At 58.4% G+C, this 21,807-nt stretch overlaps 3 protein-coding genes across 6 annotated transcripts in view; 2 read left to right on the top strand and 1 right to left on the bottom strand.

Moving 5' to 3' along the window:
- The window catches only part of UBALD2 (UBA like domain containing 2), a 468,792-nt gene that overhangs the window by 1,266 nt on the left and 445,719 nt on the right, over positions 1–21,807 (top strand). The gene's annotated exons all lie outside the window — the stretch shown is intronic.
- Positions 1–21,807, top strand: part of LOC126939213 (CST complex subunit TEN1) — a 224,897-nt gene that overhangs the window by 33,822 nt on the left and 169,268 nt on the right. The gene's annotated exons all lie outside the window — the stretch shown is intronic.
- On the bottom strand, positions 111–21,227 carry UNC13D (unc-13 homolog D). 4 transcript variants are annotated; one of them, XM_050764195.1, is made up of 33 exons: positions 20,913–21,227; positions 20,402–20,556; positions 19,661–19,696; positions 19,335–19,442; positions 19,190–19,249; positions 19,033–19,099; positions 18,610–18,790; positions 17,132–17,176; positions 16,937–17,005; positions 16,677–16,746; positions 16,397–16,501; positions 16,190–16,282; positions 16,011–16,114; positions 12,943–13,060; positions 12,713–12,837; positions 12,478–12,568; positions 12,339–12,395; positions 12,152–12,249; positions 11,995–12,046; positions 11,787–11,917; positions 11,549–11,669; positions 11,060–11,203; positions 10,766–10,864; positions 10,473–10,679; positions 10,223–10,291; positions 9,138–9,217; positions 4,421–4,526; positions 4,276–4,347; positions 3,766–3,849; positions 3,550–3,670; positions 3,215–3,338; positions 1,967–2,163; positions 111–964 (listed from the first exon to the last, which is right to left on the bottom strand). In XM_050764195.1, exons 2-33 carry the CDS (start codon positions 20,516–20,518, stop codon positions 843–845), a joined length of 3,273 nt encoding a protein of 1,090 aa, XP_050620152.1. In that variant the 5' UTR covers positions 20,519–20,556; positions 20,913–21,227; the 3' UTR covers positions 111–842. The 4 variants fall into 4 exon arrangements, with proteins under 4 accessions (XP_050620152.1, XP_050620151.1, XP_050620150.1 ...); XM_050764194.1 differs by lacking the exon at positions 20,913–21,227 and having other exon boundaries at positions 111–331; positions 835–964; positions 20,402–20,896; XM_050764193.1 differs by lacking the exon at positions 20,913–21,227 and having other exon boundaries at positions 20,402–20,896.

The raw sequence follows: 21,807 nt of genomic DNA, 5'->3' as shown, positions 1-21,807 counted from the left end.
CTGCTTTGTAGCTGCTCCAAGGTAGGGGTAGCTCAAGGTCCCCTGAGGGCTGGGGAGGAAGCTACCTGGCCTGGCTCGCATTCCGGGCCCCACTGTAGCCCAAAGGTATATTTTAAGAGGACAAAGGATTGGTTTTATTATTTTTTTTTGCTAAGAAAGTTTCTAGGTGGCAGGTGCTTTCTGGGGAGGAGGCATGCGTAGCAGACACAGCGGCCAAACTGTCCTTTCTGCTTCCGTCTGTCCGTGCCAGCCCCGCCGCCTGCCAGCTCTTGCTCCCTCAGAGCCAGAAGGTTCTTGGCTCCAGGCCTCCTGGCCTGGATGCTGGCAGCCCCTGGGGAGAGGACCCAGGCTCCCTCTAGTAATGGCCACCACCCTTCCCTCAGGGCAGCTGGAGCCTCATCTTTGGCAGGGTCCTCCTCCCTTCCCCAGGAGACTCTGCACCTGTAGCCCTGGTTCCAGTGAACCTGGCCCCCACCCCAGTGGCTGGAACAGGAAGGCTAGGAGGCAGATGGGCCAGGAGACAGATGGCCCAATCCCCTGCCCACCAGAGCAGCTTTTCCGAAAGGGGGGCAGGGGCAGGGTTTGCTCCCCCTGGGGCTGGGGTGTGGTGGAGACATTGCAGCCAGGGCTGGAGGCAGGCGGGTGGGAGTAGAGATATCGATGCTGAGCCCCCATCACTGTGGAAGGCAGGGGAGTCTGCACTCTGGACGCTCCGCATGCTGGGGCTCCCCAGGTGTCAGGCCAAGCTGGAAGGCCATGCTGTGACGGGGAAGCCCCAGACCCTACAGGAAAGCCCTTGCAGGTCCCCACCAGGGACCCAGCCCCACCGCAAACCTCTACGGCTACGGTGCAGGCCGCAAGGCATGTTGGGAGGCCTGCTTGGCCCGGTGCCGCCGCAGCCTCACAAAGAACTGGGCCTCTCGGTCACCCTTCCGGCCCTCCAGCAGCTGCAGGATTGGGTCCCCTGCGGAGAGAGGGGTTTGGGGGTCAGATGCTGGGGGAGAGGCAGTGCCTGGTGGTGGCAGGGAAGAGTGTGGGGGAGCACAACACTGCCCCATCCCCCCAACAACCTGGAAGGAAACCAGTGACAGACCCTCGCCAGCCCAGCTCAGGAGGTGGTCTGACAGACGCATCCGGTCGTGTAATAGACAGAGTGCTGCTGGGACACTGACCCGACTGCAGCGAGGGGCTGAGATGTGCCTAAGATTTGGCTATTACCTTTTTTTTTTTTCTTTTTTTGAGACAGAGTCTCACTCTGTCGCCCAGGCTGGAGTGCAGTGGCTGGATCTCAGCTCACTGCAAGCTCCGCCTCCCGGGTTCACGCCATTCTCCTGCCTCAGCCTCCCGAGTAGCTGGGACTACAGGCGCCCGCCACCTCGCCTGGCTAGTTTTTTGTATTTTTTAGTAGAGACGGAGTTTCACCGTGTTAGCCAGGATGGTCTCGATCTCCTGATCTCATGATCCGCCCGTCTCGGCCTCCCAAAGTGCTGGGATTACAGGCTTGAGCCACCACGCCCGGCTTGCTATTATTACCTTTTTATATGAGAACCTAAAGCTAGCAAGTTAACCTCTTCATGCCTCGGTTTACTCATCTGTAAAAGAGTGCTAATATCTGCTTCGTTGGCTGGCATGCGTAAAGTGCTTAGCACTTGCTCTTAAGTGCACAAGCACGAGACCGTTGCTGGAATCAGAAATGCTCTGCAGGGATGTGGCCCCACTGAGTGAGATCCAGACCCTTCTCCCCAGTTAAACTTCTTGGTGACTCCCCCATGCAGGAAGAGTCACGTTACACTTAGCTTAAAGTTCACTGGTCTGTTGATTAGAGCAAGAGATGGGCCATGGTTGTCCCACTGGCTCCCACCTCCAGGGAAGCTGTTCTCTGACCCTGGTGTCACCTCTCTGGGGCCCCTGCCTGAGCTTTACAGGCTCCCGTCCCTGTACCACCCTGCCCTGGGCTCAGGCCTACCGTTGGGTGCGGGGTACGTGAGGGGCAGGCGGGTCTGAGGCACCTCACCAGGCTCCTCAGAGCCACTCAGCCCGGGCACCTCACACAGCGGCAGGAAGGCCTCGCCTTCTAGGTCGTCGGCCCCCAGCGTGTCGTAGTCCAGCACGGTGAGCAGGAGGCATGCCCCAGCCTTGCGGCACGGCTCGGCAGGCACCAGGCTGTGGGAAGAGTCAGGGCTCTGCTGCCAGCCCCAGCACGGCCACCCCCAGCACCAACACATGGGTTCACCCGCTTGGTGTTGGGAACCAGCCAGGGTTAGGATTGCAGAGCCAGCTCTCAGCCTGGTACCTCTTGGCCATGTATGCAATGCCTGCTCTGACCGTGAGCTGATGCTTTAAACCAGGGGTCCTGTGTTCCCCGCTCACCTGTCCTGAGGAACTGGGAGCAGGTTACTGAGAACCTCAGAGACAGGACCCTTCCCTGGAAGTCCCTAAGTTCAACATGTGGGAGTCCACCCCTCCCCCCAGGGGAAGCAAGCTTTTTTTTTTTTTTGAGATGGAGTCTTGCTCTGTCACCCAGGCTGGAGTGCAGTGGCGTGATCTCGACTCACCACAACCTCCGCCTCCCAGGTTCAAGCAGTTCTCCTGCCTCAGCCTCCCGAGTAGCTGGGACTGCAGGCGCATCCCACCACACCCGGCTAATTTTTTGTATTTTTAGTAGAGACAGGGTTTCACCGTGTTAGCCAGGATGGTCTTGATCTCCTGACCTTGTGATCTACCCGCCTCGGCCTCCCAAAGTGCTGGGATTATAGGCGTGAGCCACCATACCCAGCCCTCTTTTTTTTTTTGGAGATGGAGTCTCACTCTGTTGCCCAGGCTGGAGTGCAGTGGCACCATCTCAGCAGCCTCTGCCTCCTGGGTTAAGCAATTCTCCTGCCTCAGCCTCCTCAGTAGCTCAGATTACAGGTGACCACCATCACACCTGGCTAATTTTGTATTTTTAGTAGAGATGGGGTTTCACCATGTTGGCCAGGCTGGTCTTGAACTTCTGACCTCAAGTGATCCGCCTGCCTCGGCCTCCCAAAGTGCCGGCATTACAAGTGTGAGCCACCGCGTCCAGCCGTACTCTTGTCCCAGGTGCCCCATCCCTTGGGCCCAAATGTAGCCATCTCAGGGGAGCCCCTTGGCCCCAGCCAGGAGGAGCAGGCCTGAGGGAGCCCACCTGGGGGAAATGAGGCGGGGGACTGGGAGAAGAACGGGACCCACTCACAATTCAAAGGTCTCATCAAACAGTGGGTGAAGGTCCTTCTTGTGCTTCTGGGTCTCCCGGGCAGCCAGCTCAGGGAACTCATGCCTGGGCTCCAAGGTCAGCTGGACAAAGGGGTCGCTGGAGCCTGGCAAGTGGCGGGGGCATGTGCATTAGTTGAGGGTCTCCCAGGTACCCCACCCCCACAGCTACGCTCTGCTCAGCAGCACTGACCCCTCCTGGTAACTGGAGGAAATGCACCCAGAGCTCCTGCAGGGTGAGCTGAGCCCCAAGGGTCGCTGAGACAGGAGGGCCAGGATGGGACCACGGGGAGTGGCCAAAGGGCAGCCTCCACTCACCGTTGGAGTCCAGGGGCAGCAGGCTGGAGGCGCTGAGCAGCTCCACACGCAGCTTCTGCTCAGAGGCGCGGTAGCAGGCCTTGACTGTCACAGCCCCCAGCTCCTCAGAGGTGGTTTCTGCCTGGGGTGGGGAGCAGGGGCAGGGTCAGCAGGGACACAGGGGGAGTGAGGTGCTCCAGAGGCTGCAGAGGGCACAGCACAAGGGAGGGACCTCACCTGCTGCTGGATGCGGCTGCAGAAGTACTTCCGGATGAGCTCCCGGCTGGAGGCTGCCTGCAGCTCCAGGTCCCTCTGCAGAGCCTGGGAACACATACAGCTGAGAATCCAAATGGACCGCACGCCCTCCAGGAGCTCGCGGTCAAGGGTAAGATGCCCGTTTGAAATGGAAAGTATTGGGTCATGGGGCCACGGGCAGGAGCCACCCTCAGGCCAGGCAGACAGCAGGAGGGGCGCAGACAGGGCTGGTTTCACGGGTGTGCTCCCCTGACCCTACCGCCCCCGTGCAGGCACACAGGGCCCTGTGCTTAGGAGGACCCAGGCTTGGTTTCAGGTTCTGTTGTCACCGTTTTAAAATTTGAATAACTTTTGAATAACTTTTGAATAAGGGGCCCAGCTTTTCATTTCGTACTGGGCCCCATAAATTATGTAGCTGGCCCTGGACATAGGTGAGTGCCAAAAGGCAGGCTCCCCGGACCTCCTGCGGGGAAGCTCACCCAAAGCCCCTACCTGGAAGGTGGCAGTGTGCAGAGCCTCGGGCGGCAGGCCACAGCCCTCAGCGTGGAAGCAGATCTCCAAGTTCTGAGGGAGATATCAGAGTTGATCCCCGGCACCCTCCCACCAGGGTTATCATTGCTGTGACCGGTTCTGTTACCTGCAGGGCAATCTTCAGCCTGTTGGAAGCCAGGGACGAGCTGCGTTGGGAGGCAGCCGCCTCTACCAGCACTGTGAGCGTGTGGGTCCAGAGCAGGGTCAGGAGGCTGGGGCGGGGGCCGGAGGGATGTGGACACAGCACAGCAGGGCAGTGGTGGAGGAGGAAGCAAAGATGCTCTTGAGAAAGGGGAGGCCTCAGGGACCCAGCCACACCCCAGCTCCTCCCACCCCAGGTAAGGCTGGGGAGAGGGCGGGTACAGGACCAGCAAGGGGCAGGTGGGGTCAGTCCTATCCAACACACCTCTCAACCTCAGTGAAGAACCCTCCACAGCAGGCTAATGGAACCCACAAACAAGGCTGGAGACAGGGAGGAGGCCAGGCCCCCAGTGACAGAACTTGATTTAAGACAGTAGCAGGCCAGGCGCAGTAGCTCATGCCTGTAATCCCAGCACTTTGGGAGGTCGAGGCAGATAGATCAGGAGATCAAGAGATTGAGACCATGCTGGCCAACATAGCGAAACCCCGTCTCTACTAAAAATACAAAAATTAGCTGGGCGTGGTGGCGCGTGCCTGTAGTCCCAGCTACTTGGGAGGCTGAGGCAGGAGAATCGCTTGAACCCGGGAGGCGGAGGTTGTAGTGAGCCAAGATTGCACCACTGCACTCCGGCCTGGCAACAGAGCAAGACTCCAGCTCAAAAAATAAAAATAAAAAAATTAGCCAGGCATAATGGCATGCACCTGTAGCCCCAGCTACTCAGCAGGCTGAGGTGGGAGGGATCGCTTGAGCCCACGAAGATGAGGCTGCAGTGAGCCGTGATCACGCCACTGCACTCCAGCCTGAGTCACAAGAATGAGATGCTGTCTCAAAAAAAAAAAAGCAGGCCGGGCGCAGTGGCTCATGCCTGTAATCCCAGCACTTTGGGAGGCTGAGGCAGGCGGATCACAAGGTCAGGAGATAGAGATCATCCTGGCTAACATGGTGAAACCCTGTCTCTACTAAAAATACAAAAATTAGCTGGGCGTGGCAGCATGTGCCTGTAGCCCCAGCTACTGGGGAGGCTGAGGCAGGAGAATGGCGTGAACCCAGGAGGTGGAGCTTGCAGCGAGCTGAGATCATGCCACTGCATTCCAGCCTGGGCAACAGAGTGAGACTCCATCTCAAAAAAACAAAACAAACAAGCAAACAAAAAAACAAAAAAAAAATTGGCTGGGCACAGTGGCTCATGCCTGTAATCCAAGCACTTTGGGAAGCTGAGGCGGGCGGATCACTGAGGTCGGGAGTTGGAGACCAGCCTGACCAACATGGAGAAACCCCATCTCTACTAAAAATACAAAATTAGCCTGGCATGGTGGCGCATGCCTGTAGTCCCAGCTACTCAGGAGGCTGAGGCAGGAGAATCATTTGAACTGGGAGGTGCAGGTTGCGGTGGGCCCAGATCATGCATGCCGTTGCACTCTAGTCTGGGCAGCAAGAGCGAAACTCCATCTCAAAAAAAAAAAAAAAAAAGCGGCCGGGCGCGGTGGCTCAAGCCTGTAATCCCAGCACTTTGGGAGGCCAAGACGGGCGGATCACGAGGTCAGGAGTTCGAGACCATCCTGGCTAACACGGTGAAACCCCGTCTCTACTAAAAAATACAAAAAACTAGCCGGGCGAGGTGGTGGGTGCCTGTAGTCCCGGCTACTCGGGAGGCTGAGGCAGGAGAATGGCGTAAAAACCCGGGAGGCGGAGCTTGCAGTGAGCTGAGATCCGGCCACTGCACTCCACCCTGGGCGACATAGCGAGACTCCGTCTCAAAAAAAAAAAAAAAAAAGCATGGCCAGGCGCAGTGGCTCATGCCTATAATCCCAGCACTTTGGGAAGCCCAAGGTGGGGTGATCACCTGAGGTCAGGAACGAGAGACTCCGTCCCCCCGCCAAAAAAGTAGTTAATTAATTTGTGCAACACATTTTTTTTTTTTTTTTTTTTTTTTTTTTTTTTTGAGACAGAGTCTCGCTTAGTTGCCCAGGCTGGAGTGCAATGGCGCGATCTCGGCTCACTGCAAGCTCCGCCTCCCGGGTTCACGCCATTCTCCTGCCTCAGCCTCCCGAGTAGCTGGGACTCCAGGCGCCCGCCGCCTCGCCCGGCTAATTTTTTGCATTTTTAGTAGAGACGGGGTTTCACTGTGTTAGCCAGGATGGTCTCGATCTCCTGACCTCGTGATCCGCCCGCCTCGGCCTCCCAAAGTGCTGGGATTACAGGCGTGAGCCACCACGCCCGGCCTGTGCAACACATTTAAGTGTCCATTATGTACCCGGCACTGTTCTTTCCAAAGTTTTTTTCAGATAGGGTCTCACTCTGTCACCCAGGCTGAGTGCAGCAGTGCCATCACAGCTCACTGCAGCTTCCACCTTCTGTGTTCAAGGGATCCTCTCCATCTTCTGCGTTCAAGGGATCCTCCCAACTCAGCCTCCCAGGTAGCTGGGACTACAGGTAGACTCCACCATGCCTGGCTAATTTTTGTGTAATACACACAAATAAATACAAATATAAATATATATATATATATTTTGGTATAATTTTGTAGAGACCGGGTTTTGCCATGTTGCCCACGCTGGTCTTGAACCCCTGGGCTCAAGTGATCCGCTCACCTTGGCTTCCCAAAGTACTGGGATTACAGGCATGAGCCACCATGCCTGGTGGTGTTCTTTTTTTTTTTTTTTTTTTTTTGAGACGGAGTCTCACTCTGTCCCCCTTGCTGGAGTGCAGTGGCCGGATCTCAGCTCACTGCAAGCTCCGCCTCCCGGGTTCAGGCCATTCTCCTGCCTCAGCCTCCCGAGTAGCTGGGACTACAGGCGCCCGCCACCTCGCCCAGCTAGTTTTTTTGTATTTTTTTTTTAGTAGAGACAGGGTTTCACTGTGTTAGCCAGGATGGTCTCGATCTCCTGACCTCGTGATCCACCCGTCTCAGCCTCCCAAAGTGCTGGGATTACAGGCTTGAGCCACCGCGCCCGGCCTGCCTGGTGGTGTTCTAAAGGCTCCTGAGATAGCACTGAGCAAAACTTCCCTCTTGGTGGATGTTTAACTCTGGTTTATGTGAAAAATATGGTCTAAGATCAAGTCCAACAGAGCTGAAAGGTGAAAAAAATAAATAAAATGTTAAAAACAGTCTGGGAGTGGTGGCTCACGCCTGTAATCCCGGCACTTTGGGAGGCCAAGGCGGGTGGATCATGAAGTCAGGAGTTCAAGACCAGCCTGACCAACATGGAGAAACCCCGCCACTACTAAAAATACAAAATTAGCTGGGCGTGGTGGCACAAGCCTGTAGTCCCAGCTACTTGGGAAGCTGAGGCAGGGAATCACTTGAACCCGGTGGCGGAGGTTGCAGTGAGCTGAGATGGCGCCACTGCACTCCAGTCTGGCGACAGAGCAAGACTCCATCTCAAAAAAATAAAAAACATATATACATGGTTTAAGAAATAAAAACGGCTGGGCTCCAAGGGGCCCTGACTATACCTGTGGGGGTGGAACAGAACTCTAGGAGGGCAGGCGGCCTCTTCAGCACCCAGATTCCACAGGGAGGTGGGCACTGTCATCGTCATTGTCACTACAGCTAATAATCACTGACCACTTCCTTTGTACTGACACCACGCTCGGCACCTCACATGACCCATTTAATCCTCAGCAGAAGCCAGAACTATTCTCATCTGCACCAGGAACTTGTCCAAGGCTGCTAAGCAGTGATGAAGCTGGAGTCTGAACCCAGGTGGTCCAGAGCCCACGTGCTGCACTCCACCGCCTGTTGCCTGGCATCCTGGGTCCCTGCTATAAGACCCCCTAACTAGGCCGGGCGCGGTGGCTCACGCCTGTAATCCCAGCACTTTGGGAGGCCGAGACGGGCGGATCACAAAGTCAGGAGATCGAGACCATCCTGGCTAATACGGCGAAACCCCGTCTCTACTAAAAACACAAAAAATTAGCCGGGCGAGGTGGCGGCGCCTGTGGTCCCAGCTACTCAGGAGGCTGAGGCAGGAGAATGGCGGGAACCCGGGAGGCGGAGCTTGCAGTGAGCTGAGATCGCGCCACTGCACTCCAGCCTGGGCGACAGAGCGAGACTCCGTCTCAAAAAAAAAAAAAAAAAAAAAAAAAAAAAAAAAAGACCCCCTAACTAGAAGTTCTCCCCCCCCTAACTAGAAGTTCTCCCTGCACCGTGGGTGGGGACCACCTGTAACCTAATGGGGGCAGAGAAGCAGTCAGGGAGGCCCTGAAGACAGGCCTGGGACTAAAGGAGAAAGGACAGGCAGATTTTGGCTCAGCCTAAGGAAGGACTCAAAGCACTCAAAGAAGGACTCAGTTAGGCAGCAGGAAATGGGGAGGCCTGCAAAGTGGCAAGCTCCCTGTCCCTGCAGCGAGCATTAGCAGAGCCTGACCACCCTGTAAGGGAGGTCACCAAAGGTATTCACCTCCACCCCTCAGAACGGATGCTGAGGCCCAGGAAGGAGGGGCCGTGGGAGGAGAGGGGGAGGTGGTGAGCACGCCCAGGGCAGGGGCTGCTACACCCCTCAGAACGGATGCTGGGGCCCAGGAAGGAGGGGCCGTGGGAGGAGAGGGGGAGGTGGTGAGCACGCCCAGGGCAGGGGCTGCTACACCCCTCAGAACGGATGCTGGGGCCCAGGAAGGAGGGGCCGTGGGAGGAGAGGGGGAGGTGGTGAGCATGCCCAGGGCAGGGGCTGCTACAGACCTGCTGAAGTTCTCCTGTACCAAGTTGGTGTTCATGTAGCAAAGCTCCACCTCCAGGAACTTCATCAGGGGCAGAATGGCCTGGGGAGGGAGAAGGCGAGCAGGTGTGGCTCCAGCTCATGTTGGCCCCACCCCCATCCCCTTCCCCTGACCTGGAGGGAGGAAACAGGGCCTTTCTGTGAGAGCAGTTTGTAATGTCTGTAAGAGGCCGGACTGCCCACCTCTCTGCCTTCCCCTCTCCGTTGCTTAGCCTGTCCCAGCCACACTGGCCTCCTCTACAGCCCTGGAACCTTCCAGGCATGGTCCTGCCTCAGGGTCTCTGCCCTTGCCGTTCTGCCTGCCTGAAATGCTCTTCCCCTAGAACTTCTCATGGCTCCTCCCCTTGCTTCCCGTAGGTCTTCACTCAGTTGTCACGGCCTTCCCTGGTCACCATCTAAAAATACAACCCTCTGACACTTCCCACCCCATTCTCTGTCTTTTCTCTGTAGCATTTATCATTATCTAGCACACTGCATGTGTGCACACGCATACACGTCTGTGCAGAGAGTTAATAGCTATAATGATCACTGTAGTTATGGATAGCTCTTCTCTCACCTCCACTACTAGAATGTCAGCTCCAGGAAAGCGGGTATTTTGTCATATTGTTCACTGACCTATCCCCAGTGCTTAAATCAATGCATAGGACAAAGTGGACACCTGATAAATAGTTGATGAATGAATGAATATCCTTCTACCCAGCAGTCGAAGGTGTGCGTCATGATATGCTCCCACTTACAGGCCAGCTGGCTTGTGTGAACAGGACAGCAAAGCTAGGAGGCAGCTGAGAAGGATGTGCACCCTGGCCTGTTGGGCTGCAAAGCCTAAGCCCTCCCCAGCTGCAGTCCCCTCATTGACTGTCAGTGCTGGGACAGCCGGTGGAGTGACCCAACCCATTCCTGTGAGCATCCCAGGAGGAAACTGAGGCCCAGGGAGAGAACATGCCTTGCCTGGTCTGGGGGACTTATCTTTGACACCAAGGCCTTCAGTGACCCCAGATCTACAGAGCTGGCAGGGCGGTGAAGGCCAGCAGGCAGAAGGGCCACTTACATCCTCAGGCAGGACGGACTCCCTGACGCCCACCAGTTTCTGGATGTGCTTGGCGATGCCCACCTCCAACTGGAGACACAAAACAGAAGAAGGAGGGAGGTCAGGGCATGAGCTGGGGATGGGAGAGTTCCTTAGTGCCTGAGTTTAGACGCAGGAAGGGGTCAGGGCTGGACACGGGCCCAGGTCCTGCTGGAACCAGGCAGGCTGAGGACGGGAGGGGATGGGGTGACTGTGCGGTCGGACAAGGTACCTGCTCGGCCAGGGTTCGGACGCCAGTGCGGATCTCATGGCCCAGCCCGGCCAGCGCGCTCTGCAGCTGGGCATGCAGCGTGTTCTGCAGCTGCCCCTGCTCCAGCACAGCCCCTACCCGCTGCTCCAGGGCCTCCCATGCCAGCTGGGTGGGCAACTTGCCGATCACCAGCCGCAGCTGCTCCATGTCATTCACCACCACACACAGCTGGGACAGAGATGCAGAGCTTCCTGAACTGCGTCCGGGCTGGTCCCCACACCCAGCCAGACTCCCAGCCCCATCTCTGGCCTTACCATGTTGGCTGCCTGGCCTTGGTCCTTCTGACCTGAAGAGAGCTCGCGGGCCCGGGCCTTTATAAGACTGCAGTACACCAGGGCCAGGCGACAGGTGTCCTAGGGTGGGGTTGGACAGAGGGAATGGATTCATGGGTGGGGCATCCAAGAAGGGCAGGTGGGAAGGGCATGGAAATTTCAGCGACTTGGGGGATTTAGGACACAGGCCTTGGGAGACTGCCTGGGTGAGAGCTCGGGAGAAACGGTGGGTGGTATTCTAGAAAGAGGGGGAAGGACACGTGGAAGATACCACACCTCCACAAACTTGACAGTAATCATGAAGGCCTCCTCTGGGTCTGGCCAGTCCAGCTGCCGGGCAGTGTGGCTGATCTGGGCAAAGCAGGTGGATAGATCCACCGCTGATGTGCTGTGCTTGGTCAGTTCACCCAGGGGTACCAGCTGGGGGAAGAAAGGAGGACTGAGGATACTGCCAAATCCACCCCCTCCCCTCCCTCCTTCATCCATAGAGCGGCTACCACCACCAGGCACAGAGCTGGGCAGGGAGCTTCACATGAGACAAGCACGGCTCCGCCCAGACGCACAGGCTGCAGGATCTCAGGCGAAGTGAAGCCACAGCCCCAAGGATATCCAGAGGCAGCATTTTGCACACAACTGGCCTCAAGTGCACCCAAAAGGGACGTTCAGAGAGGGTTACCAGCTTTCACTACACTTTGGAGGTCCAGGCAGAACCCAAGCCTCACCCCCAAACCGGGGCCCCGTCCCCCACCCTGGCCACGCCCCCACCTCATCCATTTGCACAGCGCGCTGCACCCGCGCCAGGGCCACGTTGTACGTCTTCTGCAGCCAGGAGGGGATGGCCGGCTGGAACCAGCGGTGGAAATTATCCAGGGCCAGGACTCCATCCCTGGGGATTGCCGGGGCTCAGCGTCGGGAAGGCTGGGGCCACCATGGGCCCTGGGGCCTCGTCCACCCTCCCCTCCCCTGTGCCCCTGCGGCCGCCCGCAATTGGCCTGCTGCCCACCTCTCTGAGGAGCTTGGACGCAGCTGGCAGAGCTCCTTGAGGCTGATGTAGAGCTGGAACAGACTCTCGCCCATCTCTGGGGACACTGCATCACCCACAGCCGTCGTGTGGTCCTGCACCCGCTTGGCCACCTGCAAAGGGAAGGTGTGGAGGGTGGGGTCCACAGCCCTGTCAGAGAGCATGCCCTAGAGACAGGGGAGGGACTCACCAGCCACTGCAGTTCCCGGAAAGCCATGGAGAAGAGGTGGATTTTGAGGGTACTGGAGGAAAGGCAGCAGATGTCACCCAGTGGCATACACCAGGGTCCCTGTGGTTCCGGCTCTGAGCCAATGCCCCACTACCTCCCGACCTGGCTATCTGCTCACTTGTGGAAGATCTTGTCCCACGTGCGCTGGCACTGGTGCAGGTCGCCGATGACATCCTGTACCAGGCCCAGCAAGGCCTTGCCTGCCTCCAGGATGCCCTGCAGAGACAGAGGTGGGCTGGGCAGGGCTGCCAGAGGCAGGCACCACCCCCTGTGCCCCCCACCCTCCCCCTTGCCCAGCCCCTCACCTGCATCATGGGCTGATGGTGCTGCTGCTTCAGGTGGAACCATTCAGTGGTGCCAGTCTGTCGACAAAGAGGCAGTGAGCAGGGAGGGATTGCCAGGCCCAGACACTGGTCTCCCCCATCCTCGGCACGAGTACCATACCTGCAGGGCCTCAGTCACCAGCTGGGGCAATGGGGCGGTGTTGGGGCACAGTTCTCCAAAGGCCTTCATCTTGCACATCTGTACCAGGACCCTGCAAGACGAAAAGAGCTGTGTCCAAAGTTCCTGTTGCCCCACACAGCACTCACTCCTCCAACAGGCTTCTCCCACTCCTGCAGGCACCCCAGCTGCTCCCTCATCCCTGACCCCACGGAGGAAGGGGAGAGCAGTCACTGACCTGAGAAGAGACTGCAGCCGGGCTGGGGAGTCCGAGACAGAGAGGGGGAAGACAGAGCGGAACCTCCGAATGAGGGAGAGGCCGTAGGCCAGCAGGGAGCTGAATGAGGCGGCCAGCTCCTCCTGCTGCAGAGCCAGGAGATGCTTTAGAAGCCTGGACAGCCTCTGCTGCTCCCCTGCCCCTTCCCTGAGCCCTGCGTGCCCAGTACCCCTTGCCCACTGCATGCCTACCTGTTCTGCCTTGAGCCGACCCTGGATCCACTGGTACTCGATGCTGGTGATAGGGTGCAGGAGGCAGCTGCTGGGGAACTCCAGGCTCTGGTAGAGGCGGCTGTAGGCCAGCCACTGCCTGCAGGGGACAGGAAGCCCTCAGCTGGGCAGGGAGGAAGGAGTCACCTTCCCCTGTTCACCTGGCCTCAGGTGGAGGGAATCATCTCCCTCCTCCAGGGCCCCTGGTGGAGAACCATCCACCAGCACAGGCTGAAAACTAGTGTCTCAATAGGACATGCAGGACTTTTTTTTTTCAGATGTAGTCTCACTCTGTCACCCAGGCTGGAGTGCAGTGGTGCAACCTCGGCTCACTGCAACCTGTGCCTCCTGGCTTCAAGCGATTCTCCAGCCTCAGCCTCCCAAGTAGCTGGGACTACAGGCATGTACCACCATGCCCAGCTAAATTTTATATTTTTAGTAGAGAGACGGGGTTTCACCATGTTGGCCAGGCTGGTCTTGAACACCTGACCTCAAGTGATCCACCCGCCTCGGCCTCCCAAAGTGCTGGGATTACAGGCGTGAGCCACCGTGACCAGCCAGGATTTTTTGTTTGTTTGTTTCCATAGATGCTTTTCAAATTGCCCAGATTGAGATATTTGTGATTTTAAAACTTCAGGATTTCTTGCTGTTTTTGAAAAATTGGATCAGCTAGGTGCGGTGGCTCACACCTGTAATCGCAACACTTTGGGAGGCCAACGAGGGCGGATCACCTGAGGTCAGGAGTTCGAGACCAGCCTGGCCAACATGGTGAAACCCCATCTCTACCAAAAATACAAAATTTAGCCAGGCGTGATGGCGGGCACCTGTAGTCCCAGCTACTTGGGAGGCTGAGACAGGAGAATCACTTGAACCCGGGAGGCAGAAGTTGCAGTGAGCTGAGACTGTGCCATGGCACTCCAGCCTGGGCAACAAGAGGGAAACTCCAGCTAAAAAAAAAAAAAAAGAAAAAAAAAAAAAAAGAAAAATAGGATCGGCCGGGCGCGGTGGCTCAAGCCTGTAATCCCAGCACTTTGGGAGGCCGAGGCGGGTGGATCACGAGGTCAGGAGATCGAGACTATCCTGGCTAACATGGTGAAACCCCGTCTCTACTAAAAATACAAAAAAAAACTAGCCGGGCGTGGTGGTGGGCGCCTGTAGTCCCAGCTACTTGGGAGGCTGAGGCGGGAGAATGGCGTGAACCCGGGAGGCGGAGCTTGCAGTGAGCCGAGATCACGCCACTGCACTCCAGCCTGGGAGACACAGCGAGACTCCGTCTCAAAAAAAAAAAAAAAAAAAAGAAAAATAGGATCTAAGGACCTGAGCCTTCGTGCACATGTGGCAAGCATCAGCGAGAACCTCCTTTCAGACGGTTTGGAGGGATGTCACACACAGAGGTCCAGTGGGAGGGCAGAGGATGGGGGAGAGGAGCAGCCTGGGGACAGGCCGAGGTCCCTATTGGACACTGCAGCTACTTGCATTACTGTGCTTGGGCCCTGCAGGCAAACCAGGCCCCTCCCCATCTGGTGCTTGCTCCAGTCTCCAGCCTCACCGCCATTCCACCCTCATCGACGGATCACCCACCTGCCTGAGGTCCTAGCAGTACACATGCTGACCCCGACCCAGAAATGCACTCCCCTGGGCTCCCTCCGCCTCCCACTCAGACTCCAAGTCACAGCCCAGGCCTGAGGCAATATCCTGCTCCTGTTCCTCCCCTGGCCAGCACCTGGCTGTGTCCCATCTCTTTTTTTTTTTTTTGAGACAGAGTCTCGTTGTGTCACCCAGGCTGGAGTGCAGTGGTGTGATCTCAGCTCACTGCAACCTCCACCTCCTGGGTTCAAGTGATTCTTGTGCCTCACCCTCCTGAGTAGCTGGGACTACAGACGTGCGCCACCACGCCTGACTAATTTTTGTATATTTTGTAGAGACAGGGTTTCACCATGCTGGCCAGGCTGGTCTCAAACTCCTGACTTCAAGTGATCTGTCCGCCTCGGCCTTCCAAAGTGCTGGGATTCCAGGTGCGAGCCACTGCGCCCGGCCGGCTGTGTCCCATCTCTGCCCTTCTCACATGCACTGGAATGACTGTGACCCCCTGTGACCTCCTCAGCATTCCTAGGACTTGACGTGACTGGCCCTCAACATAGATCTGTCCTTATCAGCGCATAGTTTTGCTGAGTTGAAGGCTATGGCATTGGGAAACAGGGCTGGGGTTAGGGACGGGGTCCAAATTCAAATGCCCAGAAGGACTCAGGAGACGAAAGCAACTGAAGTGGGCCCAGTGGCAGCTGTGACGGGCAGAGGCAGACACATCACTGCTCTGGCCACTCAAAAAAGCAGCAAAATGGCTGGGCGCAGTGGCTCACGCCTGTAATCCCAGCACTTTGGGAGGCCGAGGCAGGCAGATCACCTGAGGTCGGGAGTTCGAGACCAGCCTGACCAACATGGAGAAACTCCATCTCTACTAAAAATGCAAAGTTAGCTGCGTGTGGTGGAGCACGCCTGTAATCCCAGCTACTCGAGAGGCTGAGGCAGGAGAATCACTTGAACCTGGAAGGCAGAGGTTGCAGTGAGCCAAGATCATGCCGTTGCACTCCAGTCTGGGCAACGAGGGTAAAACTCTGTTTCAAAAGAAAAAAAAGCAGCAAAATGATGGCCCTGAAGTTCCAACACTTGGGTTTCACGAGAAGCTGGAGATCTGGATTGTATGTGAAATCTCTAGATTGCTTTTTCTAGTATGTTTTTGAAATGAGATCTCACTCTGTGGTCCAGGCAGGACTGTTGGTGTGATCATAGCTCACTGCAGCCTTGAACTCCTGGGCTCAGGTGATCCTCCTGCCTCAGCCTCCCAAAGTCCTGGGATTACAGGAATGAGCTACCACATCAGCCAAAACTCTAGACTTTTTAAAGTTGGCAACTGATTCAAAACTTAAAACACACATTTTGGGCCAAAGGGAACTCCGCTGAGAATTACACTTTGGGCTATCAGCTTGGAGGAGGGCAGGGGGCGTGGGGGGCTAGTGGCTCAGGGGTTCTGCCCAGGGCTGTGCACTCACGCCATGGACTGGTGGAAGTCGGACAGGTCCTTCTGTGTGGCGTGCAGAAAGAGGACGGTGGCAGCCTGGGGACTCAACGACCCGTCCCAGGAGGTGCTGCCCGCCTGAGTGGAGCAGGTGGAGGAGTATCAGGACCTGAAGGGCAGCCCCGGCTGCGCCCAGCCCTGGGAGGGCAGTACCTGGTGCTGAGTGACCTCGTGGGACACGAGCTGCTGCAGAAGGTGGAGGTGCACCGTGTAGCTGGGCTGCGAGCGGCTGGCCGAGGTGGCTCTCTGCAATGAGGCCTCTGTGAGCAGACAGGGCCCCACGCCGGGTGCAGCCAGACCCCCAACCCAGCAGACCACCGCAGGAGCTGGGCACAGCCACTGGCCCAGGACCCGACCTACCCGCTTGTGGATGAGTTGGAACTGGAGGTGGCACTGGCCACGGTCTGGGTAGGTCTCAGTGCGGGGTTCCAAGGGGTACCACTGGTCCTCTCGGCAGTGCAGGTCCTGGCAGGCGGGGATGCCCAGCCCATGAGCGTCAGAACCTCACAGAGGCAGGGGCAGTGGAGACAACAGGAGGTGGACTCCAGGCTCAGCTTGGTGAGGACATGGAGCCTCTCCCCAGAATCCCTCCCAACCCCCTCCCTCTGCCTTGCTCCTGGGCCCCTTTCCTCCTCCTCACCTGCAGCCTCAGAACCACGTTCCCCAGAAAGTCATCCTGGCCTTTGTCCTTCCGGGCCTCCTTAAAGATCCTTCGTCAGGCAGGGTCCCATGAAGGGGATGCAGCAAGTGTCAGAAGGGATCAGGCTGGAATCTACCCCCGACCCCGCCACAGCCACCTGGACCCCAAAGGAGCCTGCACCCCAGCATCCAGTGTGCATGTCGGGGGATGGAGGGCAGAAGGAGCCCCCACTCCTTCCCTGTGAGCCCTGCAACACGCACCTGCGAAGCCCATGCAGATCTGTGAGCTCCCCAAGCTTCTGTCGGACAGACTCCACAGTGTCCAGGTCCCTGGCAGGACAGAGGTTTGAGAAGGAAGCAGAGAGAGCGCCTAGGACCTCTTCCAGGAGGAGGTTCTGCCTCTCTCACCCCAGATCCCTTCCCTTCCCATCCCTAGGTGCAGGCCAGGTCACTCACCACATGTCCAGATGAAAGCTCGCATTGGTGATGTCCTCAAACTCCCTATATGGAGAAAAGGGTGTGCTTGAGGGCCCTGGAGGGTGGATGCCCCCAGCCGAAGCCGAAAGTGACCAGAGCCCAGAGCTATGGAGTTGTAGCCTATCCCTGCCAAACTCCTCTCCTCATACCCGCATCACTGCCTTTTTTTTTTTTTTTTTTTTTTTTTTTTTTTTTGAGATGGAGTCTAGTTCTGTCCCTAGGCTGGAGGAGTGCAGTGGCAGGATCTCAGCTCACTGCAACCTCCGCCTCCCGGGTTCAAATGATTTTCCTGCCTGAGCCTTCCAAGTAGCTGGGATTACAGGTGCCCACCACCACGCCCAGCCAATTTTTGTAATTTTTGTAAAGACAGGGTTTCACTGTGTTGGCCAGGCTGGTCTTGAGCTTCTGACCTCGTGATCCGCCCGCCTAGGCCTCCCAAAGTACTGGGATTACAAGCATGCCCTTTTTTTTTTTTTTTTTTTTTTGAGACAGAGTCTCACTCTGTCACCGAGGCTGGAGTGCAGTGGCACGATCTCGGCTCACCGCAACCTCCACCTCCCTGGTTCAAGCGATTCTCCTGCCTCAGCCTCCTACGTAGCTGGGATTACAGGCATGTACCACCACGCCTGGCTAATTTTTGTACTTTTAGGAGAGCGGGGGGTTTCACCGTGTTGGCCAGGCTGGTCTTGAACTTCTGACCTCAGGTGATCCACCTGCCTCAGCCTCCCAAAAGTGCTGGGATGAGCCACTGCGCCCAGACCCCACTAATTTTTTTTTTTTTTGAGACAGAATCTTGCTCTGTCACCAGGTTGGATCTCAGCTCACTGCAACTTCTGCCTTCCAGGTTCAAGCAATTCCCCTGCCTCAGCCTCTCGAGTAGCAGGGACTACAGGTGCCTGCTACCATGCCCGGCTAATTTTTCGTATTTTAGGAGAGACAGGGTTTCACCGTGTTAGCCAGGATGGTCTCGATCTCCTGACCTCGTGATCTGCCTGCCTCGGCCTCCCAAAGTGCTGGGATTATAGGTGTGAGCCACTGCGCCCGGCCTTTTTTGTATTTTTAGTAGAGATGGGCTTTTGCCATGTTGGCCAGGCTGGTCTCGAACTCCTGGCCTCAAGTGCTCTGCCCACCTCAGCTTCCCAAAGTGCTGGGATTACAGGCGTGAGCCACCGCACGTGTCCCTGCCTCCTTTCAGGTATGGCTTCAGGCACCCCCAGACTCACTCACAAGGGCCCGACCCTCCTTGCCCCATCAGCGCATGTGGCATTGATGTCGTTCTGTCCCATCTGATCTACTGTCCATTTAACGTGCCTAGAGATGGACTTTTTCTCCAGTCTTTGTCCAGAGCCAAACCCCCTCCTCTGAGCCAGGACAACCTACTCATCTCATTATCTGGGGGAGACCCTGCTACCCAGAGGAGACCTGGACAGAGTGGGGACTGGAGTGTGGCCACGTACAGGATGAAGGTCTCGTCCCAGACGGGGTTGAGTGTCTGGGTGATGACCTGCGTGCGGTGGGTCTGCTCCTCGGGGATGGTGTGCCTCACCACAGCCTTCTGCCGATGCCGGGACCCGGGGCTGCCCCCCGGCACACTGACCCCCTGCTCAATGCCCAGCAGGCAGTAGGGGTCGCTGAACCCTGGGGAGGAGTGGGGAAGACGAGGCAGCCAGGGAGTCGGCTGGGTCCCTGGGAAAGGCCCTCATCACCCTTGCCCGGGGCTGAGCCTCCTCCTGGGGAGAGGGAAGAGGATCAGCAGCATGGGGGCCAGCACTGCAGAGCTTCTGGAAGGTGGGTGCTCCCACCAAGAGTCCTGGGCCAGGCTGTGATGGGAGAGGAAGGAGCCAGGAAGAAGCCCGTCGGGGACCCCGCCCCATGCTCACCACTGACATCTTTGCCCAGAATGCCCTTGGCCTGTTTCACGGTTGCCTTCAGACAAAATATTGGCTTCTGGAGGGACAGGAGGGATGGCCTGAGTCCCTGAGGGGGCTGGGCTTCCCAGGCCCCTCCTTGCGCAGGGTGGCCCCGGCCCCAAGTTACCTCGAGCTCCCTGACCCTCTGCAGCGCCTGCTGGTGCTCCTCGGGCTCCACGTGGAAGGCCTGGTGGGGAGGCAGGCGGGTGGGTGGCTGGGGGCACGAGACAGGGCAGCTGCAGGAAGGGGGGTGGCGTGGGGGCTGGGCTTACCTCCTGTAGGTACCGCAGCAGCTCAGATGCCTCCGTCACATGGCTGGGCTCAGGCTGACCCAGGCGGTGCAGGACAGTGTAGAGTGCGTCCTCGTAGAGCAGGGCCCGCTGAGACACACGGGGTCACCTTGGGGACCCCACCAGCCACCCCTGGCACCAACACCTCTCGCTAAGGGCAGGACAAGGGGCGGCTTGTGCAGCAGAGGGAGTTGAGACCCAGGAGTCCCCTCCCCACCGCAAGTTGCTTGCTGCCATCAGCGTCGGCCAGCAGGAGGATGCACAGCCGCCCTCCCCACCTCTCTGCACCCCAACACTCTGACTCTTACCTGCTCGGGGGAGAAGTGGTGGGACGGAGGCTGGATCTGCAGAACAAGGTGGAAAGGCAGAGTGTCCTGGGAGGCCCAGAGCAGGCTCAGATGGACAGGAACAGCTCCTCCAAGGCCTGAACCAGGCCAAGGGTATGGGGGCCCCAGCACCCTGGCCTCCAGCCCCACTGATGCCCCGCACCTGTTCCCCCAGCAGGCCTCCTGGAGGTCCGTCCCCTGGCCCGCTGTGGCTGAGGTCCATGGGCGCCCAGCAACGCGAGCCCTCCACACCCGTACCCCACCTCCCTCCCTTCCCCAGAGGAAACAGCTCTGCTTATCGGTGGCGGCTGCTCCTCACCCAGCAGCGGAAGTGAGGCTCAGTAGCGGAGGTGAGGGGGGGTGCCACGCCGGCCTAGGGGTCTGCTGCTCCCCAAACAGCTCACCCCTCAGCAGGGACACCCCCACCTAACGGAGTTGGCTCCTCTGGAGCTGGAGGAGCAGGGGATGGGAAGTCAGGCCCACCAGAGGTAGGGGTTCGGAGAGGCTCAGACCACAGGGCCTGAGTCTCACAGTGGCCCAGAGTACACCTGGCAGCCCCTGCTCTGCTGGCCCAGGAGGCTCTCCCCAGGGTGGGGTAGACAGGGGAGGGTCCCTGGTCCCCAGTCCCAGCCTTCGAGAGGTGGGGCCAGACAGCAGGGCACCCACACCCGAGACCGCAGTGCTCCCCAAGGCCAGCTCTCTCCCCAGTGAGGTCACTCCTACCTCCGGGGCCGTTTGGGGCAGGGGATCCTGTAGATCTCTGACTCTGCGGCGCCTTATCTTGATGGCCTGGCGCAAGAGGGGAGGGCGCTGCTGCAGATGAGAGAGGAGTGTCGCCATGGTGGCCTTCTCTGCCCTTCCCTGTCCGTTGGTGCTGGCTGAAGACAGCGAAGCCACAGGATTATGCAAAGAGCCTGGGGCTGCCACCCTCTGTCAGGGGAGGGTGTAGGGAGGGTGGTAGTGGGGACGGAAGGGTGAGGGTTTCACTGCTTCGGAGAGGCAGTCTCCCAGGCCCCCTGCACCTTCCCCAGCCGGGATCCCTACAGGACCCTCCTCTGGCTGGAGCAGAAGGTGGACCCTGTGGGCAGGCCTGGCCCCGCCCCACCCTCCCACAGAGGCCCTAGGAAGGGGCCCACGCTCTCAGCAGGGGGCCGGGGGGTCAGAACAGGCAGGCAGCATCCTGCTCCATCCATGTGCTGTGCCCAGGCTGGGCAGGACCCTGAGGGAAGCTGACCTGGGCCCCAGGGGGTTCTCGCCCCACTTCCTCGAGTGCATCCAGACGTGGGGTGGGGCTCAAGGTGAGGGCTCCAAGAGGCGCCTCCCTGGAGGACAGCCAGTTGCTCAGCCTGCCTGGCCCCACAGGTGACATTCCATGGAGATGACGGGGCCAAGCTGTGCTCGGCAGGGACGGCCCTGTGCCTTTGTCCCCACCTTGGCGGTCAGGAGGGTGCTCTCTTCAAACGCCCTTGAAGGGGGCTTAGCCAAGTCCCAGAGAGCTCCGGGCCAGGATGGCCAGGAGGAGAAGGCAGAGTGGCCGCTGCCTGATCTCTCCCGAGGACAGACTTGGCTCCCGGGGGACGGGAAAATGCACCTCAGCATGGGGCTTCCCCAGAACTCTGTGCCCAGTGCTGGGCTGGGGGACTCGGGGGCACGTGGGCCTGGCCATGGCCTTTGGCCATTTCCCACCCTCCTGTCCCTTCAAGTTCACAGCAGGGCACGTGACGTGGGTGGTGGTGAGCCAGCTCGGCTACCCCAGTGTCCCTGTCACAGGTCCTGACATGCTCCAGGGCTGACTCAGCCTCCTCCCTCCAGCAACCAGGACTTGGGCCAGGGCTGCCATTCCTCGAGGAGCCAGCAGGGGACAAGGTGGTGACCCCAACCCCTCCCATCCAGGCTGACGATGGTCCGAATCCACCTCCGTCCCAGCCAGGTCTGGGGCACTCGGTGGGGGAGGGACACAGCTGCTGAGCGACGACCACAGGAACCGGCTCCAGAGGCCAGAGCTGTCCCGGGGACCAGACAGCTGGGCCGTGAGAACGGGGATCCTCCCGTGGGAGGGAACCGTCCCGGGAGCCTCCAGGGCCCTCGGCAGCCAGACGGCTCTCCTTCCGGAAGAGACCGCCTGGGTC

Source organism: Macaca thibetana, chromosome 16 (genome assembly GCF_024542745.1).
Source record: "Macaca thibetana thibetana isolate TM-01 chromosome 16, ASM2454274v1, whole genome shotgun sequence".
NCBI lineage: Eukaryota > Metazoa > Chordata > Mammalia > Primates > Cercopithecidae > Macaca > Macaca thibetana.
The sequence above is the reverse complement of the archived record's forward strand: the minus strand, read 5'-3'. Positions and strand labels throughout refer to the sequence as shown.